At 41.1% G+C, this 27,329-nt stretch overlaps 1 protein-coding gene across 1 annotated transcript in view; it reads left to right on the forward strand.

Moving 5' to 3' along the window:
• Positions 1 to 27,329, forward strand: part of Tmtc2 (Transmembrane O-mannosyltransferase targeting cadherins 2) — a 131,602-nt gene that overhangs the window by 73,656 nt on the left and 30,617 nt on the right. Inside the window, exons 2-6 of the mRNA XM_089865964.1 lie at positions 17,344 to 17,598; positions 17,679 to 17,841; positions 17,908 to 18,192; positions 18,280 to 19,609; positions 25,235 to 25,349. Coding sequence (XP_089722090.1) covers positions 17,344 to 17,598; positions 17,679 to 17,841; positions 17,908 to 18,192; positions 18,280 to 19,609; positions 25,235 to 25,349 — 2,148 coding nt within the window. The remainder of the gene's footprint in view (positions 1 to 17,343; positions 17,599 to 17,678; positions 17,842 to 17,907; positions 18,193 to 18,279; positions 19,610 to 25,234; positions 25,350 to 27,329) is intronic.

The following is a 27,329-nucleotide window of genomic DNA, read 5'->3' on the forward strand; positions in this document are numbered from 1 at the left end:
GGCGCCTCGATGGTCGTCGTGAGGTTTTGTAGGCGCTCGTTTCGATAGAACCGCGACTAATTCGAAATCGAATGTCTTGGGCGACGGAGATTTTACCACCGCTAGAAACCTAATAGATCTCGATAGCTGCAGCGTGCATGCACGCAAGCAACCCGAGACCCAATTTATCGTTTCCAGTCACATACATCACTCTCGGCGAGACCCTACCAACGATGAAAATGTCAGACGAAATGCCGCCGTCACTACCCCATTCAACGCCCAGCTCGATTCTCCCTGAAAACAATACGCTAATGGCACCCATATACCCCCTGGTAGGCTTAGATTTAGATACGGAATTGTTGGTAATCCCGCGTTAATGCGATTCGGTACCAAAACCATCGAGTCGCGGAACCTTGGATGACCTTTAAAATGGAAAGGTGTCCTTTTTAAAGGGCGAAGGCGATTTATGTGACTGGACCCATCAAGATTGTCCCCTAGACGAGATAAGGAAGGAAGACTCCGCTTATCTAAGCTAGTTGACGTTCCATCGTGTACCAACGGCACCTTATCTCTTTTTTCTAATACTTGGGATGTTACGCCAGGTACTGAAGCGCCGTGCACTTCTTCAATTATATTAGACGCGCGGCGAAATAACAAAAGCTAGGTATCTCCGCATTTTAGCTACAAACTTGTAGTGGTTGTTTTTTTAAGCGCTTGGCCTTATTGCCGCTTAAGAATTAATACTATCCACAAACACACACACAGTTTCAATGACTAATTTTCCGTATAGGAATTAACTAATAACAAATGGCTTATACTATAAAGATGTATGGTCTATTATTTTTGGTTAGCGACGATATGTCCTTTGTTGCTAAGGGATCCCCAAAAATGGGAAGAAATATAAGTTGAGTCAGTTGTACTTGAAAAAAATGACAATGTTTCGCTGGGCGGGCGAGACTGGCAGTCTGGCCAATCCGTCTTTAAACCGCCAACCTGTCGATCCGCGACTTTCTATATAAATCCCCGGCCAAAGGAACCCGAGCGAGGAAATGGCAAAACGTATACGGTATAAAATACGTTCGGTGCCATCGGCCAAGCTGCCTACTTGCCTGCAACCAGCCAGTTCCAGTGCCAGCAACCTCGACGACAGCCCATTGTTGATTTCTTTCCCGCTAGCTATACATTTTATTTTCTATACAGATCCCTTTACAAGTGCAGTTCACTTTCAAAGTGCAATACCGAACCCCAACAGCACGCTGTAAATATACTCTTCATTCCTTTCGGGTTTGGTCTATCTTTCAAAGTCTTCATTTACCCAATACTAATGTAAAACTATTTGCTTTATTGGGTAACTAAGAAATAATTGAATTGATAGTTAAATAGAAACCTGGAACAGATTGGTTCCGATTTTTTTTTGTAAATTTGGACCTACTACAGCACACACGTCTTACAATGCATAGTTTTCATTAAGCCCAAAGACTGGCTAGCAGTTCATTTTGATCCAATACTTGACTGGTTAATTGTTAAAGCAAAAGCTGAGACAGAGTGTTGCTAGTTTTGCTAGCCTTTTTAGTGCCACACTCTCTCTTAGAATCTCTAAGACAATAATATCCTATTGAAGCGTCTCGCGTTGAACTCGAGGGTTGGTACGGTCCTGGTCCCCAAGCTGGATTTACACGTCCTCGGAAAGGAAGAAGTCGTCCGTACCATCCATCCATACTCCTCCTAACCCTCGGTACTAACACTCTCCGCTTTAATGCTTTGAAACCGACGGGATAAAAAAAGAGAAAGAAAATCGCTCAAATAGCCTCCTCTTTTCTCTTTTTTTTTTAGTGGAAAAAGAGCAATTCTTGCTTCGCTATTTTAGCTTCGAAATAAATGGTTCGTTCCTTTTAAGTTCAATCTCGGTGGGTTTTAAGCAACCACCGCGTAGCGATACATCGGAACTACTTTAGGACGTTGTCTAGAGACTCGAAAGTAAACGGCGACGGGAAAGCGGTATAGAATCATAAAGAGCGTACGCTCGAAATAATTAATTTCAGCGTTTAAGAACTGGCCTTAAGTGGCATCAATCTTCGCTTAAACCGTCTTCCCCGCCTTTTTCCTTGTTATATTGCTCCCTTTTCTCTCTCTCTCTCCCTAAGAAGCTTTCCAACTATACTCATTTTTTATTATAATATTAGTGGTGCGCGTTACGTAACCGTGTGGTTGAATTTTGAACAAATATTACGGTGTGGTTGAATTTTGAACAAATATTACGGTTTGGTTTCGTTAATACACGAACCATTTCGATTCGAAGCTCGCGCTACAATACCGATATACTTCCCTGCAGTCAAATTATTTAATAATGTTCTAAAATTCAAGGGTAATTTCAAGAAGCGAGTGAAAAGGTCTATTCCGTTCAGATACAAAATTCATAATTGCGATAAGAAATAACTAACTGCGTCTTTGTATCAAGTTTGCTCGTCTGAATAAGGCTTTAAAAAGGAAAGTTCAAGGAGGGGTGCTGGGGTTTGTGGGGGGATAGTGGCGCGCGCCATCAATCAGTCGTTGACAAGAGAGGGGGGTTTGGGGGGAGGGGAGTATCCCGCCGTAACGCGTAACAATTTAGGCTTAGTGTTTTTTAGCACCATCGCCTCCCGTCATTTTTGATGTAAAAGCTCCATGCCGCGAGATTTAACTCGGGAAACGTTTTAGTTCGACCCCAATGACTCGACAAACGCGAGTTACGCTCCATCCTATCAATATTCTCAGGCTTTTATGGAATAGTGGCACCGCGTCATATTTCCCCGTACAGTAAGGTACGGTTAAAGGCTAACCCATGCCATACCCTCGCTCCCGAATCGCCACCACGTGCACGTGGACATACAGATCTGAAATTAAGCATTTATATTTTAATATCAATGAATGGAATTTTTTTAAGTTATTGAGGGATTGTCTGTCGCGTCGTCTGGCGGTTATTGAGGTAGGGCAATTAACGGAAGGTGACATTGGCGTTGAGATCGAGTCCGAGATGGTAATTGATTCGTTGGCATTCGAGGCGCTTTCCCTCGCGTCCGAATACGCGCGCGGCCCAGTCGGAATTTAATTATAACGAAATTAATGGTACTTTAATATGTTAGGACCGAAGTGTCATCGGCTTTAAGATATCCTGAGTGCTCAGCTAGACTGCATGCAGTGTTTCAAATTATTCTAAAATATTCTAATTTAAGATTGAAGATCGATATTACGTTTCAATGGTCGGTACACCTTTCAGGAGCAATTTCTATCGGCTTGCTTCCCCAAGCTGTGTTTACTGAAATATGTCACGAAGTTGTTTGTACTCCTAGCGAGAGGAGGTAAAAATTCCGAAGTAAAGATTTATGTGTGTATTGGGGTATATTGAAAAGTGATTTTTCGTTTGGGAAAACCCAGAGAGAAGTGTTGGCTTTTATTGTCTTTTAAGCGCACCTTGATTTATCTGGTAAAATGGGTAAAAGGTTTAACATTGACTTTTCCCATCAAAGTGACAGGGTTTGGTATGGTACGAGAATAACAAAGTATTTAACAAACTTCAGCGACAATTACCTGGGCGTGCTTCGAAAGAAATCAAGGCACAAGGCATACGCGGGTAATCCGAGCTCTTATATTCGGTACTTGGCGAGCAAATAGTCCACCCTTAGTTTATTAAAAACTTAATTTTAATAAAAATATGCCAAATTTCTTATTTGAAATTAGCACGCGTTGATAGTATCCCTTTGAAATCGGAGCGCCACTCTCCCGACCAGGGTTTTAGCAAAATATATTGCTCCGGAGCATTGGCGGTTTGTTTTAAGCGATTTATACAATAAACGTTAGCAGTCTCCATTTAATAAGTGTTGCCCTCTCCTGGCCCTGCCTGCGCTTGCCTGCTGCCAAAGGTGGTCTGGTGGCTCCCCCCCCCTCCCCACTAGCCGCTCACTCGCTGGCGCCCCCTTTAGTTAGCGCCTCGATCCAGGAAGAAGGATGACCCTAACCTCCTCTTCCTAGACACGTTCCCTAATATGATGAAAAATGGTCCATTCCTCTCCTATATATTGGTCAGTAAATAACTCTTCGCCCCGGCCGCCCCAACAAACACCCCCTGCCTGATCGCCATGTAAACCCGAGTGCATGCCGCCGCCACTCTCTCTAATACCTTTTCCTGGATCCTACACTTGGAGGAATTAAACCAGGAGGGAGACATCCTGATACATATATATGCAATATATTAATATCACTGCAAATCAAGGAAGGTGATAATATACCCCCTTATTTATTTAGTCCAAGGATGCACTGTTCTCGTGTTTATTTATGTTTTTTGGCGGGAAGTAGGTTGTATTTTGGACCATGTTTGTTTTTTTGCTTAGTTTCCGTCTGTTAAGGTTTCCTTATGAAAAATGGTACGCTTTTAACAATATTACAAACAATTAATTCCAACGTTCGGAATACGCCAGATTTGGTAGAATTTTTTTTTATATCATTTCACAATGACGTATGTGAGGTCAAGATTCCACAATCGTAGTAAATTAATTTCTCAACGGAAAATCCAGCTTGTAGAACTAGAAATGAACATCAATTTTCTTTTAATATTAACTCTAAATTTCTACAGAGTTTATCACACGCGTCTTGGCAATATTAATACTATGTTTCACTTCTCTCACTTACAACGATATTAAAATTTCAAACTTTTATATTATTATTATATTTTAGAAAAGTACTCCGGCTATAATTACGCGCGGTCAAAACAACTAACTAACATAAAAAAAGACGCGACTCTAGAGAGAGTCGGTAAACTTTAATTCTAGCGGACAATCAATCAAAATTACGCACCGCAACCGTGTAATTTGCCTATGAAAATCATGCGCTATTAAAAAGTTTAGAATTGTACTCGCGCACGTTGTTTTTCCCAAAACTACTGCGGCAGATCGAGTTATAACTATAAAATCATTCAGCACGCATCGCGTGCAACCCAACTACGCGCTTCCAGACGCCATCTTTTTCAATAATAACATCGCGTCTTAATTTCCCTTCACCGGAAAATTTACATCGACCAGTCAAGATTTTTGTCTGGACATTCAATTGGCCTAGCTTGCAAGGTCTAGTGCAGGCTTTCGTCTCGATCATTTCTACGAAGTTGTAATGGAAGAGTAACGATGAATATAGCTTATAGATAGTTTTCACACATGGAGGATTCATACCATTTACACCAGGAAGCCGGGCTATCTGGAGGACAAAAGCAGACGGGTTTTTGTCCTCCAGATAGCCCGGCCTCCTGGTGTAAATGGTATGAATCCTCCATGTGTGAAAACTATCTATACGATGCACGTAAAGATACGCGAGTCATATCTTAGCTACCCATGCTCCGGTATAAATTTCCAATCATCTTATATAGTGTTGACCACAAAGGGAATGCATTTAATTTAATTGACCGGAAATTATTATATGTTTGAAACTGCCCCTTTAAACTCTGTTTTTTCTCTGAGAAGGGTGTTTTATTCTTGGTTGCGGAGCATTTGTAAGTAAGGGAGGTAGGGAGAGTTGGCGGCCGCGTGCATATAAATGGCTTCTTACATGAAATGCATGGCTCGATGGCGATCAGCGCGGCACGCTACCGACATTTCCATATCGCGGTTAAAGGGGGAGAACGAAGCCGTCAAGGTATCCGAAACCACGATCACCGCCACTGCATGGCGACCACCTTAACCTCGTGTCGTCGGTTAACCACGGACACGCGTCCTACAACGACTGTGCGCCGCGATAAAAGGACAATACATACACCCGCACCCTGCATTAAGTACAGGAAACCAGAGTCCATTTAAACCACCATTCAATTCGAAACTGACTGCCCTGCCCTGCCTAAAGACCCGAGATTTATTCTTAACTTAATTTTAAATCAAAACCCTATTTAGATTAATATTCATGTAGGTATTTAATTTATTCCTTAAAAATCATATCGGACTTCGATATAACGAAACGGGAAAGAGCAGGTGCTTCACGCACGAAACTTGACGGGAAAAAAATCTGTGGGGGCGTGGCCATCCGTTTGTTGTCGTAGGCGGACACAAGGTTTAGCTTTGGACACTCTTATAGAATTAGCGCGTCATTTTGCATCGCTTACCCGCGTTTTTCTACATCATTAGACATTCATCAAACCATACACCCATGTACTCTTTTCCTGATAAAGATATTGATTACCTCTGTCCGACCCCCCCCCTCTCTGTCTCTTTCTTCCTCCCCCCAGGAGGTTGGGGGAACGGTTCAAATCAAATCAAGGAATACTTAATGATTGAAAATCGTTTGACCATGTCAACTATAGTTGTATGTTTCGTTATCTTATTTATAAATGACCACGCGCGCGGGAAACATATATTGAATTGCGTGGGATGTTATCATTTGGTTTGTTAATTCGCCGCCGGACATGTGACATGGTCGGGGGGGGGGGGAATGGTCAAAATGATGCCTTGTATATCGGAGAAAGGACAAAAGACAATTGTTTTTTGATATGCTAAGTGAATAAATAAATATATACAGAACTTAATAGGGTACCTGCAAATAATGGAAAATATGGATTTTTGCAAAAGAAGAAATTTTTTAAATTGTCATGACTAAAGTAATTGAATTGATATTATTTTAAAATTGTATTTGAAAGTTAGCATTATTAGTAAGCGTTTAATTGGTTAGGTGCCTCTAACTTATTGGGGGTCATGTGCTGCAGCGGTTCTTTTTTGCTTTTAAATAAAATAAATACATTTTATTATAATTTGGTATATTTTAAGAGATTCGCATGTTTTCACACACACCATGGTAAACAATGTAATAGTTCACGCTGTTGAATTAATTCTGCATCTCGGCGCGAAGTCTAAGAATATTTATTTAAATGATAATCTATTCGAATAGCGGCGCCTGATTTTCTAGAAATTCAAACAAAAATCGAGTATTTTTCTGTGGGAAACTTAAGATTTTCGCTGTTATTCCGAATATCTTAAAAGTGGTGGTGTTGCGTGGTGGTGAGCTAGGAAGCTCTATTATAGTTGCACTGTTAGGCCTTAGACATTTTTTTGGTTATGCTAGATCACGTAATTTCTGAGGAAAGACGAGCTTGGCCCCTAATCTAGAATGAAATTTCGAGGTTCTATGCCCCCATCCAAAACTTTCGAACCCGGGGGATCTCGAGGAACCTGGACGAAACTCGCGCGTTGCCGCTGATTTCCAACCAGAGGACTCGGACGCTTGCTTAACACGTGTATTTAAATAAGTAAAATTGTGACAGGGGTTCTTTTTCTTTTAAAATCAAAATTGAAACAGTTACTTATATCCGACCTCTTGGGTTTTTTTGGAAACATTTTCTACAGGGGAGTACGCGCGTTTAGTTCCTTAAAAAAACAACTTTTATTTTTATCTCGAAAGTGAATTTTAACAAATACCCTCAACCACTTAGAGAGAGAAATCCGAGATTGTTTTAGAAATGTTTTGCAAAGAAAGATATGTCAATTTCTAGCTTTAAGCTAAAAAGTAAAAAACCAAGTTACTTTTCTACACCAATTAAAACCTATTTCCAAGGGAGTGTCTGTCTAACCTTCGCTAATCATTTTAAAAAGGAATTTGGGCATTCATAACGCGTTATTGCTCGAATTAACTTTAATTTCGTTTTTGCAAAAGTACAAAATTTATGACTTCTAATAACGTTCGAAAATTGTTGGTGAAATTGCACTTTTATCCGAAATATCCTGAAAAAAGGCGGCATTCCAGCGCGTATTTACCTAATAATTACAAAGGTCTATAACGACGCTCGTAAAAATGTTTGGGGGAATTTTTTATCTGCCCGTTTTTTCCCTGTTCGGAATGAATAGAGAAGAGAGAGAGGTCGTCGTCGTCGTGTATGTGTGTCTTATATAAAAAAGAAATCTCTTTTACCCTTGAACGTAAGTGGTCAAGCGTTATTATAAAACTGGCCCCCCAATTTGGAAGCGCCGCTCATTTTTTTTTTCGTTCCCCGAAATCTTTAAGACCTATAACATCTCGCGCCGGCGAACCAAAATGAACGCCTCGCCAAACTATTTTTGTTCCTAAATTTCTTTCGCAGAAACTTAGGCTATCCTCACTTTTCAGCTTCGCTTTGTAAATGTTTCGCCTGCTAGAGAGAGAGTTATGTAATTGTACCTGATGTTGATGTAGTGGTATTGGTAGTTGTAGTAGTAGTACTCTAACTCGAGGACTCAAAAGACACGTAGGCCTACAACATTTTTGATGTGAGTCGATTAGGGAAAAAATCTGGATATGTTGGGGAATTTAAAAATAGGCCAAAATGGTTAATGAATTTTATCACAATTAGGGGGATTTTATTTTATTGGGGGAACATTTCTCAAATTAAAATGTTGAACGCGTGTTCCAGCAGCGTTTCGCCTTAGCTTAAATATGTTTTAAATAATAATTGTTAACAAATTAGTAGTTGATTATTTTAATTAATATACTCTTAAGATTAAAAAATGCGGGCTAGCTGAAAAGTTAAACGGAAATCAGACTTCATGTTCTCGCGTGACGTCGTCTTCGTCTCTATTGTGACACGGGATGAAATTAACGTGATGGATAGGTGTCCAGAGAGAAACTGCGTATTATACGTGCGTGTACCGGCTTGTTATTCAGGCTGACTTTTTTGCGTGCATGCCGTAATCTCTAGTGGATATCCTATACTTAATACGTAATCTTGGCTCGGGAAGGGGATTGTGGGAGGAAGGGGGGGTCGCGCTAGCTATACTGTACCCCAAAGAAGACGGGGTGGGTAATTTCGGGTAATAGCCGTTCGGTCGGGATAAACGGCGGCCACGCAGCCCGGCTGGTATACTTTTCTTTACCCAAAACAGGTATAGCCTTCCTCTCCATGCAACCGCCGTTTTATACTCCTATATAGTATGTATAGAGAGAGAGTCAGGCCAATCATTATCCAGTGATGCTGCCACGAAAAGGATTCGACTCGAGAGAAGAAAAACCATTAATAAAATCTCTAAGAAAGCTCGTTTCGAAGAAGAAATCGTGATTCCCAGCCCAAGGGCAAACCCCCCTCCCCTACCTACCTCTTCGTCCCCCCCCCCTTGCAAAAGTTGCAACCTGCAAAATGCGTGCTCACGTGCTCCCAAAACCCGCCACAATTTTTATTTGGAAACTCATTCTCATCTATAGAACAGTGTTAATATCAACCCGCGTGTTAGTGTGTCTGTACGCGGTTATAACTAGGTTTGGGTGGCTGATAAGAACAGTGAATTTAAAAAAAAATATTGTTCTATTTTAGCCTTGGGACATTTTACTTTTCTTTTTAGACAAGGCGATGTAACAAATCTGATTCCATTAAATAAGCATCCTTAGGTTACGGTATATAATTTCGAGTAGTTTTTTAACGACCTTAAACAAGTAATAATAACGATGACAATGGTATGCCTAACGCCGTTTGAAACCGATTTATTTTTATGACATTTTGCAAAATTTAATGAATTTTCTTTTTTTTTTTGGTTTTGCGTACCAGTAATTTTCTTTCTCTTTGCGGGTAATTATATTTTATTTCCGTTGAATTACGCGGGTCTAGGGCACTATCGTAGATTATTTCAAAATTCAAACCCCCACCTCCTTTCCAGAGAAATATTCTCTTTATAATAATCCATTGTGGTGCTGCTTTTGCAATTTGGTCATTACTCTATAATTTCGAGACATTTTTTGGAATATTATCTTTCAAGCTACCTTAATAATTGGGTACAGAGTTAGCTGGTATATCAGAGGAGATTAAACCACACCCTGATACATTGCCGATCGCTTTTGCTTTTTCACTTTAAATTGACACTAAGGTTAAAGGCGGCGCTACTTGGAAATTCTCGCGAAACTGATACCTTTAAAATACAGTGTATAAAGAATTGAAGGCTGTTTTAATATAGCCCTTTAGCGCCTTGGTTTATCACCGGAGTGCACGTACAAAGAATTGAACCTTATTTTAATATACCTCTTGAATGGCTTGGTCTCGACGTTGCCTTAGTATTCCGGGAATTTGAAAATGGAATTTTAAAATAGTCATAATATTTAGGGAAGTGTTTGGGAAATTTTAGAATCTGTCGCAACCCAGCATGTACGTGTCTTTAAGCTTCTATAGTAACGGATTTAATCGTGTTTAATTATAGTTCTCGAGTGGCTTAGTTTACCGAGATAAAGATCCGAATTGCCAGATTCAAGACGACATGCAGTTTTCAAAATGTTGAAATCACTCGGTTCCACTAAGGGGGTAAGGATTGCGAATTTCCTTTGCCCCTGGTATTTTTTAAAGAGAAACGAATTGAAGTTTAAGGCAATTTTAATCCAGGGTGGTTCTAACTATAATCTTCCATAATGGTTCTGGTGTTAATGATAGCCACTCCTTTTCTGGCGGAATTACCGTACCATTGAAACGACCGACGACGTTGCATGCCGCGCCGCCCGGTCCTATCTCATAAATTTAAATTAGCCACTGCCTCTTCAAGGTCCGGATAAACGATTTTTATAGTAGGTAGTACTGTACATATCGATTCAGTTCAGTTCAGTTTATAAACTAACGAGGAAATTAAAGAAACCCTCCTAGAAACCTTAGTATATAGGCCACGCTCCGTAACTAAATTACAATGTCATTTTGATCCAATTTTTACGGCGTATGTCCTTCAAAACATTATTAGTAAATTCCACTCTAATTTACCTCGCGAGTAGAATCTTAACACCGCGTGTGGCATTTTTTTTAGCAAAGAAAATTACAGAAAAACTTTGGAGATAAAGTCAGAAATATGTTTTCCAAAAGATATTTTTGGGGTACTAGCCGAGTGTTGCCACCTGTCGCTAAAACCTCGAACTAAATCTCTCCAAAACATTCGGGAAGATGGAAAAATAATGATAAGACTCCCTTAGCATCTTGATAATACCGTAAAAAAAATATTAATAGAAATTATGTTACTTAGGCCTATTTATTTATCTATTTAATCATTTGGCAATTTACGAGTTACGGAATTAACATATGGCGTTGAATGTTAGGTTTATCCCGAGGGGCTAACAACTCGCCAGATTGTTGACTGTTACCTTCGACTATTATTGATATACAAACGGAGAAAGGTTCGTGGCGATTCGTGGGAGTGAATAACCCCTCGATCGTAACTAGAAGAGTTAATTACCCGTGAATGTAAAAGCTGACATCGAAATGCGAAGCCGAATGTTCAAAATCATCAAAGCTTGTAATTACGCGATTTAAAATTATCAATTTGAAAGAAACTAAGCTAAGATCCATCCGTATATATTCGTAATCTGAAATGTAATCCGCGTCATCAACAGAAGTTGCTCATTAATCAAGTACACGATGAAAAGCTTCAATCGGAAGTAACCTTACAAGTAGAAGTACGAATCGAGTATTTATTCGTTACACGCGCGTGTCATTTCGACATGACGGGGTCACCGTGCACCGGGGGTTAACTCGCCTAAACGAGAACAGACAGGGATGAAAAAAAAAAAGGTGGATACGAGTGTTATAAATTCGCCACCCTAGTCTGCCATGCACTGTTATATAAAATACACGAAAGGTTATTGAGGTGGCAGACAGTTTCGAGGGACCCAGGGAGAGATACGCCAGGGAGTTCGGGCGCTTTCCCTTAATGTGGCAGCCGAAAGACTGCTCGCAAATTGGCTAACACCGCCCGTGCCACGTACCCCATGCACCCTTCAGACTCTCGTAAACAATATGGTTAGTACCATTCTACGAAGCACTCTGCATGGACAAACGTTCCAAAGAATAAACGTCGCCAGTACTTTATGCTAACAGCGCATCAACTTGACGCGGCTCGAATTAGTTCAACCATTTTTAATCCATAGTTTTTACGATGAAACGCATGGTCTTTGTTTTTCTACAACAACAGCATCCCAAAGCGAGTGTTAACTTATAAGACTCGATAGTGTTTATCGGGTGTGAACTAACAATTTGTTTTTGTACGTTGTAGTAGAGGGTGGTACGTACTTGTCTTTCGGGAACCGAGTTTTTTGACTGAAACAGTAGCTCCGGCCCTCGATCCCAAGTTGTTGTTTCTTTCATAGTATACAACGTCATAGTTGGCGTGTTCGAATTTGTAATTAAATTTAGGAGACAAGGCCTTGCTTGCCATTTGCTTTTTCTACGTGTTTCTTTTTTTTTTTTATTATTCGAGGATCAAACTGTTGCGTCCCACGATGTCAGAAAGGAACCCCCGTACCTCCTTTTCGGTGCTAGACTTGCATGGCCGAGTGGCGTAAAAGCGGACAACCATAGCCGCCCATTGTTTGTCTTCTTTCTAGAAGAAATTCTCCAGGGAACAGTCGCTACTGTAACTTTCTCCGTAGATTCTTCTTCCTTCCGCCATGCACTCAGTCTTGCCGCGGAGAACTTTGCTAGGGTAATAGTGTTAAGAGATGTATACACTTCATTCTCTTTCCCAAGCCTCGGCCTCTTAATTCGTTTCTTTGACAATGGATTTCAACAGATCGCGACCGCCTTTTTGTTACGGGACCACCTTTCGAAACTTCTTTTCGTCTAAACTCAGTTATAGTCGGTCTTCCTTGACGTTCGCCGTTGGCGTTTAACCCTCTCAAAGAACTTCTCATAAATATCTATGTCCCATTTTCTTTTCATTTTATTTATTCCTTCGCTGGGTTGAATTTCATCCTCGGGTTTCCAATCAAATTCAAATTGTTTCTGATAGAATTTAGGGAAAAAATTCAATTTAATTTACGAGAAATTTTCCATTACGTTTTTCGTTTTGACTAGCGTAAGATTTGTTTGTATGGCCTGCGTATGGCGGAAATCTTTTCCATATTTCGGGAAAGAATAATTTATAGAGCTGGCGGCCGGTGTTGTTATTTCAATTCGTCTTTTTATCCGGGGGAAAAAACCGAAAATGCAATGCGCTATTGCAATATTGCCGCCGCTTGCCATATAGTAAAGAATATGGAGAAGAAAAGGAAGACGCAGCTGGTATTGCCTATATAATATTATTGCTTTACAGTTCTAGACTGAATGCCATTAGTTTAGCTTCAGCCTCCGGATTAGGAAATTTATCGCGCCAGTAAATCTATTTACGCATTTTATAAGCCGTTCTGGATACGTATTCTTATTCGGTATTTGCCGAAGAGTCCCTCTTGTTTTTAATCGTGATAAGACGAGCGAAAGCCGAATTTTTTTAGGGAAATTTTCACTTCCATCCAAGGCGCTCAAATATATATTATTTTCTTTATCCGTAAATAAGACATTTTCGCAACTTTTTCTGGCAAATCTCTAGATGTTGTATAGAGGAAGTATATGATATACGCGTCTGAGCAAAAGAAGAGTATGTAACGTCTATACGAAATGCATCTGGCATTTGAAAGCGCGTATTCCCTTCGTGCTATTTTTGTATTGGGTTGGGCTATTTCCCCGCGTGCCGACACTTTAGGCGCCAAGGCTTAACGATAACCTTAACGTTTCCGACCAAGACCCATACCGGAAATAATTTTCGGAAGTTGAAAATTCTGCGGAATCGCTCTCTTAACCGGTCCAGTTCAGTTATATACCAAATATAGATTATATATACCGCACCTTTACCACTAAAAGAACTACTTTTCTTCTTTGTAAGAAACGGGTAACTCCGCGTAACTTTGGTGCGTATGTACAGGGTGTTTAGCAATTGCTAAATCGTCGAGACAGAGTAATCCATGATTAAGATAAAAATATAACTTATTTTTCATTTTTGATTTCAATTAGGGCCTGTATTTTTCTCTGATTTATTAAAGCCATTCGAAATATCATTAAAGGAGGGAATTACTTCTTTTCTGGTCCTCTTTCGAACTAAATGGTCCGTGTTCGTAGCTAGAACCCCCCATCGATCTTCTAGTGATCATCCGGTGGTGCTATATAATACGAGTGTGAACGGGAGCTGCTGTACTGTCAAGAACAGAGCGCCCTTTCGAACGCTCTAGTACAGTCGAGTGTAGCTCCAGCTCTATCTATCTGAGTATTGGATTGAGACGAGAGGCGATGCATCTCGGCAACTGCTTGCGGCGACGGACAATCCAAACCATAAAGACTACTTGGCTCACCATGCCGTCCATAGAGTGCCGTCGACACGATACACCATCGACATAAACCAAATGATCAGCATTTAAATATTATACAAAAAAGAGAAAGCACTCTTTTATATGGTATGGACATGGCCCTTTTTACGTAATACGCCACTGAATTCGACATATTTTTAAAGAGAGAGTCTCACGATTTCGGGACTAAAGGAACTAGCTCTTTTCATACCCATAGTCGCGCTGCTGGGAAACTATTCCTTTAAAAAAAGGCATTTTTTACTCGAAGTGTGTCGTTTTTTTTGGCCTTCCTGAAAAAGTGGTTGCTCCGGGACCTCGCCCAGCGTGATTGAATGGGAAAAGTAGACGGGGTGCCTCGTGTGCCACCTAGCGGGAGATCACCCGACGCAACCTCCTTTTTTTACCCAGAAATCGTTTCAACCAAATTGATGTCCGCTACTTACCGCGCCGTTTACCAGGACAACCCTAATACTTTAAAAACGAAAAGAAAAAAAAAAACATGCACACATCAAGATGGCCTAAAACGTTTACATGTAGTTTTATCGTAGTAACTTTCTGGTCAAATATTTACACAAAATTTAATATAAATTCCAAATATAAATATTGAGCTTTTTTGTTAACTTTTAAAATTTCTAGGTGTTGCGAGTTATTGACGTAATACCCTTTGGGTGGTGGTTTAAATTCGGAATATTTTATAGAGTTCAGAGGTTAATTTGTTAGGCCTAGGCTAGTTTTAAATTCAGACTTAGCAGTATTTTTCTCGCACGCGCGCGTGCTTCGCATTTCCCGGAATTAAAATTTCACGCGCGCAACGGGTTCTGTTGTTGAATCTATAATTTCTTCTTTTTAAGTTTTTCCCAAAGCTGACGTTTTACGTAATATAAAACCCTTTTGTTATTAGTCCCCTCCTTAAATAATAGAGCCATTCAAAGACACCCGTCACTATTTATTAAAATTGATGAATTCAACAGGGCGTGGACCAATTCAAACTTCCCCCCAGAGAGAGAAAATAAATTAGAAATATTGCATAAACGAGTCAACGCGCGTTCCGCTTATTTTTAGACACAGAAAAAGCTCGGGATTATTAAATCAATATATAAGAACAAAAGTTGATAACCAAACACCCAGTAAGTTAAACGCCATAATCAATCCACCAAATTGTAAGCGGCCATTCCTCGAAGAATGATAGGTTTTAGCTAATTCGACTCTTTAACTTACAGTGAGAAATTATTTACTTATGATAATTATAGAAATTATTCTGGCAAAAGTTGAAGCTCGCGGAGATTTTTGATTGGCGCAAATGCGTGGCGCCATTGGCACGTCAATGCGGCGGGCCCCGTTCCGCCTGGTGGATCCCGCTAATTGTTAGAACTTCTAATTATTTTCTCTCATTGAATCTCCCCCATCTATCTCTCTTCCTCCCCCCCCTTCCCGGGGCCAAATTGTAGCACCTGAGCCCAGTGTTGACGTAGGCGTTTCGAAGGTTATCGAACGTTGTAGTCTGTCGTCGTTGGTTCTATATTTCTTTAATTGGCTAATTATTTCGTAAAAAAACATATACCCGGGCAATATTGTACTATCTGCCTTTTTGCTTAAAAATATAAAAAAGCATAGAATTTTATTTTTAGTAGAAACCTTTTGGCCTCCGTGTATGTAGCTTTATCGTTTGTGGTTTAGATGCGTTATATATTTGCAAATGTATTATTTGGAGGGCATTAAATGCTCATCTAGTCGCGGGGCCCCATGTTGCTCCCAATATCGGTGGTGGAATTAAAGTCCCTTTCCGAATTGACCTATAAAGATTGGTAGTGATGTTCAGGCCGGCCGTTTGCCTTAGCTGACGAGACCCAAGGGGATTATTAAGGGTCCAACGCGGTTTAATCAAAGTCCCGCGTACCCCCCCCCTCTCCGAGCCCCCCCCCGGGCCCCTGCAACCAATTCGGTAGCCACGAATGTTTATTACTATTCATAGTTATTGGAGAAGTGGTTCCTGTCTTTAGGCTGTGTATTATTTATGAACGGTCAACGACGCGAATGGTATAGAACTTTGAAACCATTTTGTTCAAAAAACCATGGTCGTGTCGCGGGAATTTGAACAAACACGAGTCTACGGCAATTGCGATTGCCGTTTCGGGGCACCAGGGTGTTGCCCCGACGCTGGTTGCTCTGACATTGGAATGTTCGTTACTGTACGAATTCTTCGGGACCACGTTTTCCAAAATACCAGGGCCTTGTTCCGATTCGTTCTTGCATTGTTCCGTTGTGAATGAGTTGGAGAAATAATTATTTTTTAAGGGCCAGTACCCTTACAAGCGTTGAATCAATTTAATTGAACATAATTAGTCGCCAGTTAACAATTTTTTTTAAAAAGATACGAGACTAAAAGATTTACAAAAGTGTTTAGGCAACTTTTAATTACATTGTGTTTAATGCAAAGTGGAAAGCTTAATTCTCCTAAATTATTCAAGATATTTTCTTTCATTCTATTTTTATATTGGAGACAAGAGTGCTTAATTTAATTAACGGGTCTCGATTAAAGTCCGAGTGTCTTTAATTAATTATAATCGCGATTCCCTTCGACTAATTTCTTTAGGAATTAATTTGAATAATAATTATTTTTATCGAAGGCCTAGATTTTAATTAAGTCTTGTACGTAATTAACCTTGGGCCAAGCTTTAATAATATCATTAAAACTGGCAGAGATTAATTCGGCTACCATCTATGGCTTAAAATAGCGCTGCAATTTTCGCTCGGTATTAATATTAAGACTCGTAAACAACGTTCACCGTTTTAATACCGGGCACGAAGCTTTGAGGGGGAAATACGTTTAAAAATATCCCGCGTCGTAAAGTCCTTAGAGTCGAGGAGGACCATTTTGTATCTGGAGCGAAAGGATCATTTTGTTGGGTGTCCGTATTTATATATAGAAACAAAACGGTGGGACGGACGGACGGACGGAACGGTAGCCGCTACGCGTTTTATTATGTAGTAAGATTGGCGAAAATCCCATTCCAGCTGCTATGGAAACGAAGTTCGAGGTGAACTTTCTCACGAAGAGGGACGGAGGGAGAGAGAGGCGGAAGCTTACGCGCTAGAAAGATAGATCATGTAGACGACGAGAGAAAGGAATACTTTGAAACCCAGAAAGAATAAAGAGAACCGACGCCCACCCTTTAATTTAACAAATGCCGAGGCTTTTTAGGGACAAAAGGGTCGTAACTGCAGAGACTTCTCCTCGACAAGTATCTAAAAGGTGGTATTTATTGTCTTTGGCAGCCGCGCGATAAAAACGAACCAGGACTTGCTGTCGAGCACTCCATTGACGTCATTGTTCCGCAACGACTTTTGGGGGACGCCCTTAACGCACAGTGGATCGCACAAATCTTACCGGCCTCTGTGCGTCCTCTCGTTTCGCTTGAACTACTTAGTGGCGGGTCTGGACCCTTGGGGTTACCATCTCGTCAACGTTCTTTTGCACGCCGCCGTGGCCGCGCTCTTCACGCACTTCGCTTCAATCGTCTTCCTTCACAGGTAAGAGACTCAAAGTCACCTAATAGCGAATACCTTCCCAATTGGGAATTGAATTGGATGGTTGCTTTATAATCTCGCAGGCCGTTTCCGACGTACGTTGCCGGAATCTTATTCGCCGTTCACCCGATTCACACCGAAGCCGTGGCGGGAGTGGTCGGTAGGGCCGATGTTGGTGCCTGTTTCTTTTTTCTCATGGCCATGCTGTCCTACATGACGTATTGCAAGTACAGGGACAAACCAGAGGTAATTGAACTTTGAGTTTTCCTTTAAAGTTATAGTCGGTGATTGTATCTCTTTCAATTCTCGTAGGACAAGGACTTGGTGGACGTTGGAGGCGGAGGTGTTGGTGGGTGGTGGAGTTGGGTGACCGGACTTGGCGGCGGTACGGCCAACCAAGAACAGCCGTCCGGTAGCAATACGAAATTCGCCAGTAGTACGAAAAGGTGGATTTATTTATACGCTTCGCTGGCGTGGGCCGCTTGTTCCATGCTTACCAAAGAGCACGGCATCACCGTCTTGACGGTGTGCGCCCTCTACGACGCCTTCGTTCAACATCGTCTCGCTCCCAAGGACCTGCTGGCGCTTCCCATGGATGTAAGTATAAAATCGGAGTAAGAGATCGATCCGAGATGATGTTAAAGAACCGCGTTTATCTTTTGTTGTTTTGGTTGGCGTTTGCAGAAGCGCTACCAGGGTCTTCGAGAAGGTTTACTTCACCTTTTGGGGGCGGCGGTCTTACTAGTCGGAGTCCGTCTTCATTTGATGGGTTCGAAACCGCCGGATTTCGCGCCGGCGGACAATCCGGCCGCGGATAGCGACAGCGCCTTGACAAGGACGTTGACTTTTCTCTTTTTACCCGCGTACAACCTCTGGCTTTTGCTTTACCCTCGCTGGTTGAGTTTCGACTGGTCGATGGAATCTATCCCTTTGATCACGTCATTGGCGGACTCGCGCAACTTGGCTTCCCTCTGCTTCTACTCCGGTCTTTGGTACACGTCCCTGTGTCTCGTCAGACAATTACAAGCGAGACGCGATACGGGTTACCACAATTACCATTCCTCGTACGTTTCCCCCAGTGCCTTCGCGTACCGTCAACAAAGCGACGTCGGAAACGGAAGTTCCGTTAACGCCGCCCCTAGCGGCGGCGGTTCCGCCACAAACTCTTCGGCGTCCTCCGCTTACCAATCCAGTTGTACGTCGTGCCTAGGTTACGGACAAACGACCAAGCTCGCTTCGTCAAATCTACAACATTGCAACGGCGCCACGCGCTACAAGAAAGCCGTGGCGTCTCAAACGTCTAACGCCTATCAATCCATCAACAACAATTGCGGGGGTGGCGCGAGTGCCGCGAACTCCGGCTCTAGTCACGGGGGACATCACGTCAACGGAGGCGTCGTGGCGTTCGCGTCCTTTAATACGGACGATTATCGTAGTAACGTTGTTCGGGATGGCTCGACGGGTTCGGGGGCGGGCGCCTCGGCGGCGGGGAAGAGCGTCAGTCGCGCCCTGTGGTCTTGGGCCTTGTCCCCCAACGCCTCGCCGTGGTCGCCTTTTAGTTGGACGTTATCTTCGAGGACGCGTTCGAGTCAATGGAGCGCGGCCTCGTCGCCATCTTGTTGCGGCGCCTTCTCGGGACACACCGACGCCTTATTCCTTTCGTTGGCCCTGATGGTCTTGCCTTTCGTGCCCGCCACCAACCTCTTCTTCTACGTCGGCTTCGTCGTGGCCGAACGAGTACTGTACATCCCCAGTATGGGTTATTGTCTGCTGGTGGCCTTGGGGGCCGAACAATTGTACAGGAAGCAAAGGGTGTGCGAGCCCTCTTCGGACGGCGGCGGCGGCGGCGTCGAGAGCGCCTTCTCGAGGTCCGCCGTCTGGAAGCGACGCGCTTTGACCGTGGCCTTTTTATTGGCCGGACTCGCGTTGAGTGTCAGAACTATTAAAAGAAACGAAGATTGGAGGAGCGAAGAGAGTCTGTACAGATCGGGAATCTTCATCAACCCACCCAAAGGTACGTAACAACAATTATTTATTTATTTTACTCCTAAATTGTCAGCCCCTCGATAAAATAACGTCCATTATCAATTTAACTAAAGTTGAAAAAAACCAAACCAAAGTAATCCCGTAACAAACCTATTAGGCCTAGAGGTGTGTGTCTACCTACGAACTTTTAGAGACTAGTATAAAAACAAAGATGGAAAACGTCTGAAAATGTTTCTCGCACTCGGGAAGGTGGGGGGGGGGGTAGAGGAGGAAAGGTAGGCGTAGTACAAGGTGGGTGGGTGGGAGGTATAGGGAGAAGTGGTATTTAAAAGAAATTGAGACTTTAAATTTTTTTGTCTTGGCCAAAAAGGCAGGCAGTCTTCCGTGGATTTTAGTGGGCGGAGATTAGGCGGCTTCTTGAGAAATTTCCGGTACTCGTTTCGCGTTTGACACGAAATTAATCACACAGAAATCCTCCTTCCCTTAAAGGAATATAAAAAAGAATTATATAATATAATTATTTAAACTTTAAATATTTTGGTTTAAAGGAATTTATAAAGAAAACTCCTTGTACCATTTCTAGTCCCCTTTAAAGTTGTAACGTCCATGTTGCAATGTCCTTTTCGAAAATTGAGGAAGGGAATTCGTGAATTTTAAAGCTTAGCCTCAGTCTGTGAGAAATATTAATGTCGGAGATAAATTTGGAATTTTTCCGAGACAGAAAATGACCCGAGACGAAAAAAAACTTTCTTTTACTCCCCGTCAGAATGCAATGCCAGAAAAAAAATACCTTTTCATACCAACGATATCGTCCGTAGCTTTTAGCTCGCTCCCCCCGGTGAAACTAACGAAATTCGTTACCTGTACTACTTGGAGGTCGCGAGAGTCGTGTCGTGTCGTTAACGACGTATCTTTATAACGTTCCGTAGCCACCTTGTTTTGGGTACAAAAATTCAGTGGGAATAATGGATCATTTCGAAACGTTCTTTGAATTATTAGAGTTACGGTTGGACTGGCATTGTAGTCCGTCCGAAACTGGGGGTCCCCGCCCAAGGCACGCGTGCAGAAATATCACCATGGTTACCCTACCGTGAATTTTGGGTATAAGCGGGGCAGGGGGGCAGAGGCCTATCTTCTTCCGAATTGCGTCCAAATTTAAATAACCAAGAACCCCAGCTAGGACAATATTCCATTCCGAGTAGAGATAGTCCTTTCTCGTTTGCCTACGGGGGACAGTTCTAGCCAAGGTTAGAAGAAGAGGGACATTGCCGGTGGCGAGGGGGTAGAGAGAGGGTACTGGGCCTCTCTGGGGACAAGGCCTAGAATCGTGGCATTAGTCATTCACGGTTTCGTGATCATAAGGGACCGAGATCTCTCTCTCTCTCTGGCAAGGCTTAGAGAAAGATGAGGAGAGCGAGATGGAGGTCCTGCATGCGCTAGACAAACCTAACTTTTGCTCTTTCGTTCGTGATTCAACCTTTCCTTTCATAACTCGAGCGCCCCCCCCCTATTTAATCGTCTACGCTTTTAATAAAGGGCACCAATGGGACCGAATTACCATGAACCCGGTTATATTCTACGCCCGCTAGAATGACAAGTATACTCTTCCAGAGGCTTGGAAATTTGGTACCTTCCAAGCTACTCAAATATTATAATTAGGGATTTATTTTTTATCTGTAGGACAACGCCCCTGTCGCAATTTTGAAATCAAATATATCCTATTCCTATAATTAAAGTGAGGGTTTACGGTGTTTTCCAAGTCGCTCAAAGCCTATATAGGCTTTATTCGGACAACGCCCAGCTGGATTGGATATTTAATGTCGGTAATGTTCGTTAAAGGGAATAATACGCGTTGAAGAATACAAAAATACGTGTAAAACTAAATATAGGGTGATATTCCCTTTAAAATTACAATAATATTTTTATATTCGCATTCGCATCAAGGAATAGGTTACATTTTTTAATTGACCTTCTTCAAAATTTATATGAAAAAAAAATATGAATAATAATTAGCAAATGAGATGAGCACTTTAAAAGAACGAGTATTTTACTTGACTGCTTCGAGTCCGGCTGCGTGTCATTAGGACTTAAGTGAAGAATGGTGAACCTTTGTAACTACGATGTTTTGGCGTTGAAATGAATATATCTTTGTGGGCAATTTTTTAAGAGGGAAAAAAGGGGTAAAATATCTGGAGTGCATCGCGGCGTCCTAGGCTCGGTTGGAGAACTCAGGATCGTACCTTCTTCCTTCGATGGAGAGAAAGAGAAGGATCTCGAGTCCTTGTTATTTTCCACCTAAATGGCCATTAAAATTCCTGGCGTCAATTTCGGATCAGCGCCAGACCCACTTGGCCCCTCTAACGAGCGATGCCCATAGATATCAGAATCAAATTATTCCCCCACCATGTTCATTTTGTCTTTAAAATAGTTTAAAGATTTCTAAAGATTTATTTCAAATTTTCCTGAAAAAGAAAAGAATGGATAACTTAACAATCGAGTGTATATTATTTATGATATCTATGTCGCAACGTGCTGTTCAATCGGTGATGTCTTCCCCAATCAATAAGTAAAGGAAGAAAACTGACTGAACTGAACCCTGATTGAAAAAAAAGAGTTGAACTTAAGAGAAAAAATGAATAAAAAAGTTGGGCTTCTTTGCATAGCCACAAAATTGTTTATCGCATTTGACGTATTCTCTTATTACCAAATTACCGTCTGAATTTTTGACAAGATGCTACGGGTCTATTTGACCTCTGACCCCGATATATATATAGAAAATATATAAAAGGAAAGTTCTCTTATATGAAAATCAATATCTCAAGATTTAAAATTAAAATTTATTAGTGAATAAATTTCGAGAAATATTTAATAATAAAAATCCGATATTTGGAAGTAAGGTAGGAAGGAAGTGGTGATACGTATCATCGACCTTTTAAAGAATCGATGATAATGTAGCTTTATCTAGGCCTACGTTTTAAATGAAAATTTAATTAAAATTTTCATCCAACTTCCCCCGTTTATCGAATATTAATTAATTTTATCAGATGATTAAAAATATGACATTAATTTAGTTTCGTTTATATAGTATAATAGGAAATTGGGAAAAATTTGACAATATTATTTATTAGGCTTAGAAAAATTACAAAATATTATAGCAGACGACACTTGGTAGAGTAGAGTGCAAATTTTTCCAATCCAAAAACTTGATTTAAATGCGATTACAAATGTAGATAGAATTTTTCTCTCTTAAAATTCTTATTGAAAAGTTCCTTTTAATCATTGAAAGTCTCAGCAGTTGAAATGACTTTTTTTTATAAGTATATAAAAATCTTGAACAAGGAAGGAATCGTGCGAGAAAAGAGATGAAAATCTCTCATCAAGAAATCAGGGAAAAAGATCCCCATCCCCTCTTTGGTCCCGCAGTTTCTCCCGATCCCTTATAGGTTCGAAGCTTCATTATCTTTAAAATGGAGTGCTATAGCTCCAACCCACTCCAAAAGTACGAGTTAGTAGCTGTACCCTAATATAAATGAGAAAAAGAAGGAAAACAGCCTTAGAAAAAAAAGGAAAATTGGATAGGGCCAAGGCTTAGCGGAGTGATAAGTAAGGCTAGATTAGACTCCGGAGGAAATAAGTCTAATTAGGCCTAAATGAGTTCGACATGGCGTATCGAATTCCGCCACGCAATTTATACCGCCGCTGCCTTTTTTAAACCCTGGCGACAGGAAGGTTTTCAAGGGGTTGTGTTTTACTTTGGTTTCTAAGGAAACTTGCCTAAAATTGTCTTTTACTAGACCTATAATATATTAAACAAAATGCCTTAATACATACACATTCATTATATTTTAATAATGGAATTTAAAACAAAAAATGTTTACAAAGGGAAATTATAATATTTAAAATTTCTGGCGCGGTGCAATTGTTTTGGCGCTGCTTCCCTTTATCTTAGGGAAAAGGGGAAAAGGGAAAAGCGGGACTAAGGAAAAATAGGAAGAGAGTTGAAGGAAGGAAGAAAAAAAAGGAAAAATTCAATTAAAGGTGGAAGCGAATGGTATTAGTTTTTTTGTCTGAAAGAATTTTTATTTTGTTCAGCCTTTCTTTTTTTCCTTTTTCTTTTTTGTTCAGCCTTTTTATCTCTCTATTTTTTCTTCCTTTTTGGTATCAAAGGGGGAGGGGAGGGGGTGAAGGGGTTGAGAAGGGGTCACCGTTTCCTTGGTCGCGTGTAGGAGGAACGCCAGGCAGGCACGATGGGTAAAAACAGCGCGCGTGCCGCCACTGCTCGCCCCGCATTACCAGTCCAGGAACCGAAAAGGAAGAAGGAATATATCATTATCGCGCTCCTATGGCTCCTTTTTCTCATTACCAGCCGGCGAATCGCTTTAAAGACAGACCATGAGAGCCAACAAAAAAAAAATGGGACCCCAAAACAAGATGGACGGGCGTCCATAATAAAATTGGCTGAACTTTTCCTATACACGATAAGTGACCTTAATATTTAGTAAAAGGTGTAGGTGACGATTATGAATGGTCATCGTGTCATTCAAGATGGCCGCCGTTTTCTAAAATCTCTCTCAATTACGAGTAACGTAAGTTGATTATCAGTCAGTCAGTCAGTCATTTACTTGTATGGATATAGACATGTCCTCCAGGGTTGCCACGGAATTTTCAGAACCAAATTCCCTGACGTTTCCCTGACCTTTTCGGCCTATTTTTAAATTCCCTGACTTTTCCCTGACCTTTTCGACCCATTTTTAAATTCCCTGACTTTTCCCTGACCTTTTCGGCCCATTTTTAAATTCCCTGACTTTTCCCTGACCTTTTCGGCCCATTTTTAAATTCCCTGACTTTTCCCTGACCTTTTCGGCCCATTTTTAAATTCCCTGACTTTTCCCTGACCTCTTCGGCCCATTTTTAAATTCCCTGACTTTTCCCTGACCTCTTCGGCCCATTTTTAAATTCCCTGACTTTTTCCTGACCTTTTCGACCCATTTTTAAATTCCCTGACTTTTCCAGGTTTTCCCTGACCCGTGGCAACCCTGTCCTCGCTACACTCGCGACATCTTATGGTAGACATCTTATACCCAGCTTAGTCCAAACGTACATTGCGTCGTAGTAATTGTCACCCCCGTAAATCACCTTAGAGTGGGACTAAAAAACCCCAAAATAGGAAATAGGGTTTTTTTCCGTCATCGTGCAGCGCGGAGTCTTTTCCCGAGCGTGCAAAAATTAGTAGAACTTAGGGGACCTAAGCACCGAAAAGGCCGGAGCTGATCTTTTTTCCTGTTCAGGAAAAAGGAAGGAGTGCTGGTGATGGTGGGGGTGGTAGTGGGGGAGTCCCATCTATACTAGTCTTTGTTTTTATATATTTATTCAAAGAGAGAGAGAGAGAAAGAAGCTTTAAGCTTTTTCTACTTTGGTCCCTGAAATGATCGCCATTCCGTGACCACGCCTTTTTTAATTAAAATTGATCCGTTTCTATATAGAATTTCGATAAAACTATACCCTGAGCACTTATAGTCATCATTAGTAACCTAATAATGATAAGTAATGTTTCTTGTAATGCTAAAAGTAAATTTACTGAGGAAGGTTTCGTTGTTTGGTAGAGGCTGCGTTCTAGAGACTAATTATTTGTTCTTTGTTTTTTCTCTCGCAGCTTACGGTAATTTGGCGAATATTTTGAGCGCCAGGGGGCGTAAGACGGAAGCCGAATGGGCCTATAAGAAGTCGCTTAGTTACAGATCCAATATGGCCGACGTTCATTATAACCTGTAAGTCAATTTTTAATTTATTTTATTTTATTTTTTATTCCTTTAAAATTTATAAGTTTCGAAAATCCATTTGAACAAATTAATATTTAGGCCTAAAATTTATTCAAAACACGCCCATCATATGTTTCTAATGACGTATGTTCACGCGTATTTGCAAACCCAAGTTCAGTATATTTTTTATTTTTTCATTTTCACAAAAAGAAACGCGGTATTTAAATTTAATGAACTGAACTTAGTTTTGAAAGTTCACGTGACGCGAATTTTTTATTAAGTTGTAAAAAAGTTACGTAAAATTCGGACTGCAGTCTACTAGGCCTAGGGGTTTCTTACTTAACTTTTATTATTAATTTTCGCACTGCGCGATTCTCGGATTTCCATTAAGCAGCAACGAAACTTTTTTAATGTTCCCTCGAATAATATTAGGAAAAATGTCCCTTGAATTTAATCTTTCCTTACTCCATAGTTCTTCGAGTAAATGGTTTTCCATTCCACAAAGCTTAACCTAGAAAGAACTGCCTGTTCTATTTCAAACGCTTAATTCTCCGGGGACTTTTGTGTCAAACCATTTTATCTTAATAACTCTGTCCAGCTGAGCTATCTGTACATTTTGTAACTTCGAAACTGTTCCATTTGGGAAGACTCAAAATGGAAGTCATTTTTATTTTTGGTTGGCGGGAAAGTAGTAATAATAGTAGTAGCAGCGCCGCTAGGTGGGGCCCGCGGCGGTGGAGAACTGGCCACTATAAAACTTTTAGCGAACGATTCTTGAACAACGTGAAATGGGCAAAATTTTTACGACTCCGTAATCGTTATCGTCGACAAAAATCGGCCCAAATTTCTCGGTAATAAAATCTTGGCGAAAAGCCCGCGTCGACTGACTCCCACTCGGGCCCCGGGACCCCCTTTTGAAGATGGCCTTAGTTTATCTTGCATGGTTTTCTTGCCCCGTTGCTATGGAAACCCTCGTGACGATTATAACAAAATTCTATAGTCGGAAATGTTATTGAATCTCAGAGTGTTATTTAGTTTCGGGAAACAAAAGTCACATTGTGACTTAGCCCCGTGGTCCACAGTTCGAACTGAACTGAATTGAATTGAAGACTAGAGTTTTGTCAATGGCTTACGATTGGGCCAAAAATATTAGCCTAAAATCAAAAATTAAAACATTTGTTTTTCTAATTTGTTAAGACAGGGTAAAAATTGAGGATAGACAATTGCGCTGCAAGCGATTGTCGTAAAATTCCAGGCACGCGGTGAGTTGTAATAAATTTGGGCCTTGTATTAAAATTCCCTAGTTCTACATTAACTCGTCTCGTATTATAAGTAATTCTATAGAGGCGAAAGACACTAGCCGGGCGTACCATTATATAGCTGCGTGGGAAAAGGTACCAGTACTCGCACTAGCCCGATTTCAATATAGCTTAAAAGCGTCGCGCCAATTTTACGACAAAACGAAGCGGTTCTAACTCGCTCGGAAACTAATTAAAAAGAATCCACTGCCTTGCCTCGCCCCGCGTACTAAAACATTATAGCTTTTCTTAAGCGGATGGCGAAACTTAAAGCCAAAAGGTACTACTATTTATCCGCCAACAATGAGAAGATACGTGGTTTTCGCTATTAGTTTTTGTATAACGACAATTAGCGTTTCGGTTTACGAGAAGGGATTCCTGTCCAATGTTTAATAGCGCCTTTATAGAGTAGTGGCACACGCTGTTATCTTCCCCTATTGTACACCCTTAAAAGCAGTTGTCCGCCATTACTCGGGTTAATATCGCGGAAGGCAAACTTCCGACATACCCACCGAGGGGGTACTCGCTAAATTAATTTAATTCAATTCAATTCGCCATGGATAGTTCGGGCTGAGTTTTGTAATCTTAGTTATTTGCCCCTCGCGACCTTCACCCTTTCGAGTAGAAATAATTTTGGTTCCAGCAGAGCAAAGTTTTAAACGTAAATTTATTCTCTCTGACAATATTTAGA

The sequence above is a fragment of the Phalangium opilio genome, unplaced genomic scaffold (genome assembly GCF_054372755.1).
Source record: "Phalangium opilio isolate 3A_F unplaced genomic scaffold, DU_Popi_V2 ptg000017l_1, whole genome shotgun sequence".
Classification (NCBI taxonomy): domain Eukaryota; kingdom Metazoa; phylum Arthropoda; class Arachnida; order Opiliones; family Phalangiidae; genus Phalangium; species Phalangium opilio.